The 11,259-nt window shown below is 39.2% G+C and overlaps 1 protein-coding gene across 1 annotated transcript; it reads left to right on the plus strand.

Moving 5' to 3' along the window:
- Positions 1-695: 695 nt before the first annotated feature.
- LOC118752004 lies at positions 696-11,007 on the plus strand (the record flags this gene model as incomplete). The annotated part of the gene is made up of 3 exons (XM_036486831.1): positions 696-849; positions 1,179-2,114; positions 10,276-11,007. Coding segments are annotated over 3 exons (1,822 nt in total), but the record flags the coding sequence as incomplete, so codon positions are not given.
- Between the last annotated feature and the right edge of the window lie 252 nt (positions 11,008-11,259).

Genomic DNA, 11,259 nt, shown 5'->3' on the forward strand with positions numbered 1-11,259 from the left:
GAGCGTGGTTTATCCACGCTTCCATATTTCGCACTAAGCGGTTTGTCCAGCACCCATAGCTACTTGCTCTCACTGCCTTTCGACAATTTGGCATAGCTGCTTTCCTGGCATTTTTATCTTTCAATATTTAGGGTAGTAATTCTTCCAGTGCTATCAAATTGATCCCTAGCTCACGTTTGGCTTTGTACCGTTCTGCGCCATTTTTTATGTAGTTTTTTTTGTGCCAATATGACCCTCTCTTTCGCAAAATGAATTTATTTTGTGATAGGTCACTTGAATCTTCAAGGAATTTATTTATACCGTTGTCTATAATACGCTCAAGGATCTCTCTCACAAAATCAAGCATGCAGAGACTTCGAAAATAAGACGGGTCGGTCAACGCACTCTGCACTTTCCATTTATTTAGTAGGAAAATTTCCTTCTTGAATGCATGTATTGTACATTGCAGTAAAAGTGTCAGTAAAGCGAATTATCGATTTTTACAATGCCTCATTAAGAATACAATCAGATCGACGGCTAAAAAAATCGTTGCTTGAACAATTTTTTTTTTTTTAATTTTTTTGTTATTTTTTATTTTTTGCATAAGTTTTGAATTACAAAAAAATTTATTAAGTTTTCAAATCAAAAACCGCATTTTTAAATAACTGCATTCAAATTAAGTAACTTTTAAAAATATCTCAATTTTCACATTTCAGGACAAACAACTCCATCTCTCCCGCGGCGTCATTATTTCCAATCAAACGCTGGTGCTGCAAGGCATCTCGAAAATTTCGCATGGTCAATATTTCTGTCGTGCCACCAACTTACAGGGCAGTGTGTCCAGCAATGAAGTGTACCTCGATGTTAAATGTAAGTAAAGGAAAATTACAAAAAAATATATATATCAAATTTGTAAGATATTGTGACGCTCTCATTGATGGTGCCTCCCGCTGTTTCCCTCCTCCATCCTCATCAGCAATAGTTTACAAAATTCCAAAGCATTGCTATCATTTTCAGCTTATCCGCCAAATCACGCATTATTTTATGTTTTACATCCGCCTATACCCTAAAGCTACACATAGTTATTTAATATTCAATTAAATAGGCGCACAGTCTATACATATCTAATTTATGCATCTGCTCAGTCGCCCGCCATCTACTTACACGCATTTCTAACGATTTACATATTTTGCCCACAGACCCGCCCGTATGCCAAGCTGAGTCGACCACCATACGCGCCGCACTCAAACAGACCATCAATATTACGTGCCAAGTGGACTCGAATCCACTTGATAATCTAAATTACAGATGGCATTTCAACAACTCACTGGAGAGGCTCATCGAATTGCCCGCAGCGCAGGCGACAGCACCGGCCACTATGCCGCTACTGCTGTATCCGGATAGCGCAGCTGCTGCGGCTGTAGCTGCTGGAGGTCACACATCCGCCGGATTTTATCAGCGAGGCAAGCGGAAGCATGGTCATGCACAAAAATTTCTGCTTGGTCGGCATGGACGTGTTGCGGCTGCCAGCAGCGTTTTGGACGGCCGATGGTCGTCCAACATACGCTTCGAAGATGCCGACGAACCAATACCGCCCACTCAATATGTCGATGAGTATGATGATGGCGAGTTGATGGAAAACAACGACAGCGAGAACGATGAGGATGAACGCGACTTAGTAGAGCAGGAGGAGGAACAGTTGTTGTATGAAGAACAGCATGCAGCGCATGGACCGCACACACAAATGGTATATTCAAATATGATTCATAAAAATCATTTAGATAACCGGCAACAACAACAACAACAACAACAGCATATGTTAGCGCATCAATATCAGCAACAAGGCCGCATGGCCGGTGGCGGTATTGTGGCAGGCGCTGCCCATGAAGTGCTCCCGCATGGCAATCAATTTCAATTGGCCGAGCGCAAACGGCTAACGGCAGCGCAGCATAAGAAACAACACCACCGCCTAATGGGCGCAGGGGCAATGACTACACAGCCGCCAACGGCGCCACCACTCAATAACGTCTACAGCTATCACATAGATTCGTACGACAGCTTTGGCGCAATCTCGTGCATGGCCAGCAATGAGATGGGGCACAGTGAGCCCTGCTGGTATCACATACAGCCGGCAGGTGAGTGAATAGTAAACGCTGTGAATATTGAATGTACTTAGACGCATATATGTATATATGCATAGCGTATTCAGATAAGAATAGTTGTGTGTATGTGTGCGTGTGTATTTCTTTAATCAGAGAATATTGAATATAATTCTGTGGAAAAGTTCGCCTTATTCGAAAATCCATTACGTCCTACGCTGAGACTATACATGTATTCGAATATCCGGTTATGCGTTCGTATATTCGTGTATACGGATAAATCCGGATAGCCGGTTAATATTCCTTCTATTTTATGATGCGTATGTCAATGCATAAAATCTGGATATCCGTAAATTTTTCTGTCCGTGATATTGGACTATTTTGGAATTCGTATACGTATACGAGTACTTCCTAGGGGTAATTTTTAAAGCTTCGGAATTTATTCTAAGACGACTTTTTACTCAAATCTATAGAACAGTCCCTAAAACTAATTCGAGGAGTATCTCGGGATTACTTTAAATTCTCGGTGCTTACCAGTAAATCTTTTCCTCATCCTTAACTCATTTCTTCACCAGCTTTAATACTCGAATTCAAAGTCCCCATACAAAAATATCAGCTTTAATTTCATTACTTTATTTTTAATTTAAATCAGTTTTTTATTTGATTTAATATCAAATGTGTGTACTTCCACACTCACTGCTCATATTATTCACACATACTATATTATCTTTGCAGTCCTTGTTCGACTGCACTTTGCAGTCATTCATACCACAGTTTCAAAAAATTCAATTAAAAATTCAGTATTGCTACAATTGGGTAGCAACCTGCTGCTCGCACTTATGCCATGTGGAGCTTTTTTGTGCAAATTAAGTTATGTCAGAACGTCAATTGTGGGTTACACACGCTAGTCATAGGCATAAATACATATAAGTGGCATAGACGTGAGCACACACAATTAAAAATTAATCATTCTCTCACACCAGTTTTCAAAGCTAATGCGGTGCCAACTCGTACTTAATACATACTCAGACTCCATCGGTAGGTTTTTGGCGGTTTTCTCAATATCCCAGTGAGTAATGCCACCCCGAAAAATTCAGCTAATTACCAGAAAGTTTCTCACGGTTGTTTGAGAAATACATGAGAAACGAGATGTTTCAAAGCTAGCCTCGTAAAATCGGAACAGCTTCCAAAAAATACAGAGTTGATTGTACCTCATCATCCCTCAAATAGCTGTGGCTATTCAGATTATAACAGCAAAATCTCTACGATATTTCAAAACTATCAGAATTAGGGATAGCTACGGCTTTGTGGGCCGTACAGACTTCCTCACCCCTCTCTGATTCAAATTGGTCCTATTCATCCAATAAGTACTCAGTGAGACGCCTTCAAGGCTTCATTCATAGCCAGTTCTTTCAACAGTGCTGTCGTGGCACCCAGATGACTAAAATTATAAAGTATTCCGAAGTGACTGAAAGGGAGATTCCCAAACTGGCGCATCAAGTCTGATGCCGATTCGAGTGCAAGTGGTATGGTTAAACCTAAGTTGCTCGAAAACTAGAGCCAATCCAATATATTTACGGCCAAATTCGGATTCTACGGTAAAAAATCCTATAAAAATCGGCTAAAATATTTTGTTCAACAGAATTTTGTTCTGCAGTGCAATATATATATTTTGGCGCTTAAAATTTTGCAAAGTGTTTGGCTGAGCTTCTCCTCCAATTTGTGATAAACGTCTACAATTTTACGCAGCCTCCAAATGGCAAATGGTTTTTGTGAGAATATTTTCAAGGCAGAAATACACTCGGAGGTTTGGTATAACCTGCCGAACTGCGTCCATGTTAGAAAGAACTTTTCGGACCAGGGATCGAACTCAGGTGCTACGGAGTGGTAGACTACACCTCTAACCAATCAGCCACAATGGGCGACTACGAAAATTTAAAATAAACCTTATTAAGTTTTTGTTGTTTAAGTTCTACAGAAACCTCTTTAACTCCAAAAAAAGAACAATAAAAATTGGAAAATCTTCTTCAATATTCATAACTTTCTACATTTTCTTAAGATTTCTTTGGCCACTGTTTTCTTTCTAGTACAGTTTTTATGATAGTAGATCATAAAGATAATTTTCAAAGCATGAATATTTATCTTTGATGCACTCATATACATGCATACCGCAAAACTTCACGCACTCAAACACACTTGCAGACCATCAAATCTCTTGTCTCTTTCATTTGTGCTCTGATTCAATTGTGCAAATGTCATCAGTAATTGTTGTGTGTACATACATATCTATGTAAATGTATCTCTTAGGGTGATCATTAAAATATCAAAATTCTAATTTTATATTATTATTGAAAAGCCAAATTTTTTTTTAAATAAGTGCAGCAGTTCTGTAACGCTGGTTTACAAATATTTGTCTTGAAAAAATAACGAAAAACTTATATACAGGGGAGAGTTATGTGGACTTCCTGAGCTCAAAACGCTTTTTTTTTTTTTTTTTTTTTTTTCAGATTGTAATATGTTTGTGTGTTTTCGTGGTATGATTCATGACTAAACTGACAAGTCTGATCAATACTAAACAGTACTTGGTTAGAAAGACAAATTATATACGCGTTGAACTTGTTTTGGTCGGAATAAAACGGAAAAAAAATAAAAATTGTTTTAAAATTTTCATAAATAAACATATTTATTTTGTACCTAGAAAAAAGTAAAAGGGGTGCCTCGTACAAAATTTAGTTATTTATAATTCAAGCACCACCCTAATGTATCTCCACACCGGAAAGCATTCAACAAACACTGCAACAGTACTGCAGTGACTTAACTGTTTTGTTGAATTTTTCTACTAACTACTGCGTATATATGTATGTATGTATGTATGTACTTTTACTTATTTCCATTTTCCAGCATATGCAGCAATTGTCTGCAAATTGTTTTCATTTTGCATATTTACAATTTAAAATTCACAGTTTTTGCTGGCAATTTCACAAATTGAGAATACTGTTCACCACTTATGGCAGCAACGGCACGCCATGGTTGGCCATGTGGCGGACTATCGCTCGAGAGTGTCATTGTCCTTGTCGTCCTTTTCCTCTTAGTGCTGGCTGATGTTGCTGATGGTTGCTAGGCGAAATTAGCAAGTGATTTGAAAACTATCATTTCGTCTAAAAATTGTTATTGTTGTTATTATTTGCTTATTGCTTACTGTACTTTCTTTGCCCGGAGATACTTAGAAGTTTATTGCTTTATTGGTTTTTGCTTTATTTCTGCTTTACATTGCCTTGCCTTCCATGCACTTGACTCCGAATGAAGAATGTCATGTAATTGTCAAGTGCAATATTCATATGTATGTATTTCTTATTGCCGAACTAACCGCAATTTGGCAATGTCCATAAATTTTTGATTAATCACTTTTTGAGATATAAATCAATTGTAAGAATTTCTGTTTCAATTTTGCATGAATTTCATTGCAGAAAAACACTTGACAAATTGAGTTAATCTGTATATTAAAAATAGATTTAAAACTTTAAAAAGTCTCTATACTTGTCAAAATCTCTCGAAATCTGTCGAACCTTCGGTGTATGTGAGAAAACCACGTCTTTTGGTTCCTTTCATGGTTTGTAGCATTCTGCTTGATACTTTATTTATTACTAGTTCCAGACTCTGAAGCTGTACCTCTCCGAGAACTCTAAGTAGCACTCCGCTGCGTACTATGTGCATGCATATTATTGGGGTATTCAAAAGGGTGTAGTAAATGTCGTATTGTTTTATGTCGTAAACGTTAAACAGCTGAAGATATATTTAGGGGATCGCAAGGTATCATAAAAGTTATATTGTTAAATTTCACACACTTAAACAATGGTTAGTGGTGGTTTCAAGTCCCTTAAAATTTTATTCAACCTCTAAAAAACTTCTGACGTAATACAATACGACCCTTAGTGAACCCCGTAATTATTTTCAGTGGTTTCCTCCTTTCATCCGTAATAAGTTTCAATTCATGAGCTGCTAACGGATAGCGTGCCATCAGCGATTTCACTAATAGTTTAGGTTTCGTACATCCTGTTTCTACCATCATGTGTCCTTTGCATCGCCTCTTCTTCTGGCTTGTAGGTGTGGTGTTCTAGCCGTTCTTTAATTGCTTAAAAAGTGATTGGCACCTTCCCCAAATTTTATTCTTCAAGAACGACGACTTACTAAGAAGCAGGCCCATCGAGACGGAGGGGGGAAAGGGGTGAATCCCCCCAGGTCCAGGTCTTTTAAGGGGCCTTAAATATCAGAACCATAACTTGTTATTATTTTTTTACAATATAATGGCTCCTTCGTTATACACCTTTATTATAAATATATCCCGATTCGTGCTGATTGTTTCTGACTCTATACATTCAAGAAAATTATCACCCACTAGAACTTGAAGGGCGATCTCCCAACGTGAGGAATAAAAGAGTACTCCCTTTGGCCTGATTTCAGAGCAATAGGAGGGATTTCTCGGTTTTGACCTCCTTTACAATTCGCTTAGGAGTACATACCGTTAAATTAATACAATTTTTGTATAGGGGCCGGTGATTTTCCAGTCCGGGCCCGAATTTTCTCTTGCCGGCCCTGCTAAGAAGGATTTCATTTTATTCCATATCCCCTTATTGACCGGAATACAAGATTTCTTGAGGATTATTTCTTTGGAACCTTGGAGAACTTTCGCCCTATCCAGTTGAAATGCGCAGAGGAAATAAAGCCCTCACTGTATTCGTCAAAATTTGAGTATATTTTAAAGTCATGTAAAAAACCAAATTCCATGAATTCCTTACTAGGCACTAAACTGTAGCTCAGTGGTTTCAGAAAAAGCCTTTCCCTTCGATCGTATATGTAGTGAATTCCAAAAAAAGAGGTTTATTTCCAAAGTGTGGTGATCAATTAACTCATAATTAACTTTTAGGTGACTTCCATTTTGCAGATTTGAGACTTTTTCGTCATAAGGGCCGTTTTCTAATAATATATTATGTTAAATGTTAAAATGTATCTGCCCGTTAAACACAAACTTTGTTCTTAAAAAGGACATATAAATTTCAAAAGCCACTTGAGAAAAAAAGCTATATTTTTTATTAGAAAAACTTACAAAGGATTCTAAAGAAATTGTTTCATCTGAGTAAGCCGAGTGTGTGTAGTTAAACACATCATAGCCATCATTTAACTGATCGCAGTTAACCTAGTTTCTTATCGTTTTCTTTCTCCAAAGATCAAAGTTGCTGGATGGCAAACTAGCACTTTTCCCTACTCTTCACAACACCCAGTTATCTGTTATGCTTTTTTGCATCAAGCGTTTCGCAACCCTTTTTTTAAAGCGCCGCTTATTTATTTTTATATTTACTATCAAACCAACGCAAATAAAAACCAATGTTTGTATGCGTAAGTTTCCAAGTGAGGTGTTGTTCACAAAAAAAAAAAAAAGTGAAACCGAAGCAAGCGTACAAGTCAAGCTACCCTTGATAATTAAGACTAACAACTCAAGTGACCACAAGTGTTGGTTTCTAGGGGGTTACTGCTACATATTTTGTAACAGAAGCGAATTGTGTGGGGGGAGAGTGTATATGGACAAGAAAAGAACGAATAAAGTAAACAAAAAACAAACACTTTGTAATAAAAACTTTGTGTTACATTGGCTTAATAAACGCATGCATCTATGGGAGTTTTCGTGTGTGTGTGTGTGTCTAAGCGCGTGTTTGAAAGCGTATTTGCCTAGCTAACAGAACAACACGCCAACAAACTAAGTACATTTTACAACTACGGGAATGCAGCCAGCCGCAGAATGCAAGTAAAATAAAAGAAAGGCGGTAAAATCTAAGTACTTCTCGGTATACCTACGATAACTTTTACTTTGTTGTTTTATATGCACTAGAGTGTAGCCACGCATACATTCCCAGTTGGAAACCGACACCTGACCTCATGCAAGCCACATTACATATGACTGTCAAGTTAATAGCTTACTGGTCGCTGGCATTTCCTAATAGACATCATTGTCTTCTCGTCAGGCATGGCGATAAGCACCCATTATATCATACGGGCTGGGTTGCTTCTAGATCGAGTGCACCCCGAGACCTCACAAGTCTAATGTCTCAAAAAAGTGGCCCTCCAGAAATTAGATACGCTTCTATTTGCCTCCGAATTTTTGGAGATTCGCATGGGAAAATTAATGGAATAGATTATAACTTTTTCTCACATATGTATATAGCTTCTACAAAAATCATTAAGCAAATTTCTAAATCTGGCGGTCATATGGCCACCGATTTCAGTAAGAAACTGAACAACAGTCGCGGCGAATAGTACAAGTATGCAGATTCGTCCACCTATTTTTGGTAGCCGCTCTAGCTCTTTCCTCAACTCTGAAAAATAAAATTGCTTTATCGCGTGTTTACCTGCATCTTTATTTCGCGAATTATCACCGTATCGGCATACTTCCACGCTCCAAAGAAATTGATCGAATCTTTAGCTAGGAATAATCTGCAGTTATGGGTAGTCTAGAAACCTCTCTCAAAAACAGCTTATGATACAACGTTCATTTTGGATCGATCGTACGTATGATACGTATTTTTATTTCGTCATCGCTTAGAATGATACCAAGTTCCCACTCACTTCTATCAGGAGAGTAAATGTCGAAGCTAAAGTCAAAGTCAACTTCTACACCCCCCAGACCCTGTCCAGAATGGATCCATGGCTTCCATCCTATGTCTGAGAGCAGCTCACTTTTCACATAGATTTCTTTAGGTAGATTGTCCAAAAGTACCTACAACGTCGTTTGAGACGGTAGCCATACTGAACACGACTTGGAGTCAACCGCCTGTTATTAGTCCATCGCGGTAAATAGCTCTAACTACTGCTGTAGAGTTCATTTTCCTCTCTTTTCCAAGAAATTTAGAGTCGAAATAATACCCGAAAAATCTCTAGTGAGAGCTAGTTTAGAAACCATAAAGAGGGTAACCACCAGACTATCCGTTTCTGGCCACTTGCCCCGTCGTTAAATGCAGGCTGTAGTGCATATTTCACTGACCGTCGATATGGAATCCCCTTCGTCCATGATAACTAGGCCATCTGCGTATCTATGCAACAACCCTAATGGGTTTCGACCTACTTCAAAGTAGATGTTTGTCCCATGCTATAGGACATAGCACACTATCCTCAGGAGTACCTCACATAGGCATTTTTCTCTACCTACTCAATATGTTCTCGATCTTCTAGCTAATATTTCATTCTATGACTCGGATTTTTTGCAATCGTGGTTTTCAAAGAGTCTCCCAAGGAAGCTACTGTAGGGAGTCCCAGTCACTTATATGTGGCTTTTCCGATGAGCTATTTTCTTACTTGGTTTTTCTGCTCGCACACTAGCACGTACTCAGTTCTAGGTATGCATGTATATGTATACCTTTTTTTGCCATTCTTCGCCATTACTTGTTGGTGCGGTTACTTTCCTGCTTGTTTTGTCGGTTTCTGATTCAATTTTACTGCTTGTCTATCTACTTGTAAGCTTTTTTGTTTTACTTTCTTTCTTCATTCATACACACACACAAAAGCACACTTTTACTGCATTTTGCGTAACTACGTACATACTTTGTTTTTGCTTATCTTTTTCAAGCGCAGTAGCTCTTAAGTGTGCTTAGAGAAATAAAAGTAAAACACAATAATAAACAACAAAAAACCGCAATTGCATGCCGCAAAACAAGGGGGAGGGCGGCAGCAGTCTTTGTTTTTTGCGCTTAACCATTTATGGTTTAAGGTGCAAGGCATCTAATATACTACCGTGTGGCATGCGATGGCAGTGGCATGTGTAGGCAGCAATGTTGCTCAGATGTTCTCAGCCATCACTCGACGTGCTTTTTGTGCCACACTCAAGTGCGCTATTGACCCTAAAAGGCAGTGTGACTTTGGCAACTGCCAAGCAGCGTTGCGCTCAAGTGCGCCTTGGCTTAAACGATGTAGGCGTTTATTTTGTGCGAATTTTTTTGGGCACATATTTGAGTGTAAGCTTACTGCATGATTTAGTTGTGCGCTCGAGCTGTCGATGATTTTGTTGTTATTTAAGGAGAGCAGCAGTTATTAAGGTGTCCGAGTAAGTGAGTCTAGAGATTTCTGTTTGCATCATTCAATAGTTTTAAAGTTTCAGCTGTACCTTTTTTTATCTTCAACTGCATTTATTTTTAATTTTTCCTTCTCACAGACTTCCCCGAACCAGTGAAGAATTGCACGGCCTACAACGCCACCGCCAACTCCATACAAATCCAGTGCATGCCCGGCTACGATGGCGGCATACCGCAGCACTTTCACGTGCAAGTCAAGGACGAGCTCACCAACCAAATACTCTACAACACCTCTTACAAGTATGCCGATTTCACAGTGAAGCGACTACCCAGCGATTCGGTCTTCGTGATACGCATCACGGCGGTGAATGCGCAGGGTCCCAGTAAATCGGCGTATCGAGTACGTGAACGCACACTATCGGCGCCACTATTGCGCACAGCTTCCTCTACAGCGGTACTGGTACAACTTACACCACTGCTCGGCGCACTGCTGGGCATTTTCGGTACGGTAGTGCTGATAGCCATCTGCATAGTAATCTTTCTGCGTGTACGTCCGAAAACAACGCGTCGTCCGAATAGTGATACCACTACAACGGATGCGGATAAGGGCAGCGCCGAACCGCTGTCGCGCAATTTGGGCAGTCATTCGAGTTTGGAGGATAAAAATCCGGATGTAGTACCTCAAGAGGCGAATAGTGAGGACGAATTTCATTTGGAGGAGAAGGCATTCGATCGCTTGAATATGGAATCGCATCGCATACTCTACACGCCACCGACGCGCATTAGTACGGCATCGCCGCCACCGCCGTCACTGTCGCCCGCGTTTGGCAAGCAGGTGAGTGGAAAGCAAAAAAACTTTTTTTTTTACATAAGTAGATACATACATAGATGGTGTCTTCAGAGCCACTCTTAACACTTCACGTGTCATATATTTGCTCAGAGATCGTTTAAAAGTTTATTGTGAAAAAATGCGGAAAAATATTTGTTTCTCAATAGTTTCATTTGAGGCCTTTTTTAATTACGTCTACGATCCATTCAAATGCCTGTCAGCCATGCTGATTCAGCATTTAGTAAAATTTATTGGTCAACCTCACATTCGAACGCACACTCATACACACTTAAAG

This window comes from Rhagoletis pomonella, unplaced genomic scaffold (genome assembly GCF_013731165.1).
Source record: "Rhagoletis pomonella isolate Grant_MI unplaced genomic scaffold, Rhpom_1.0 Rhpom_scaffold_01152, whole genome shotgun sequence".
Lineage (NCBI taxonomy): Eukaryota > Metazoa > Arthropoda > Insecta > Diptera > Tephritidae > Rhagoletis > Rhagoletis pomonella.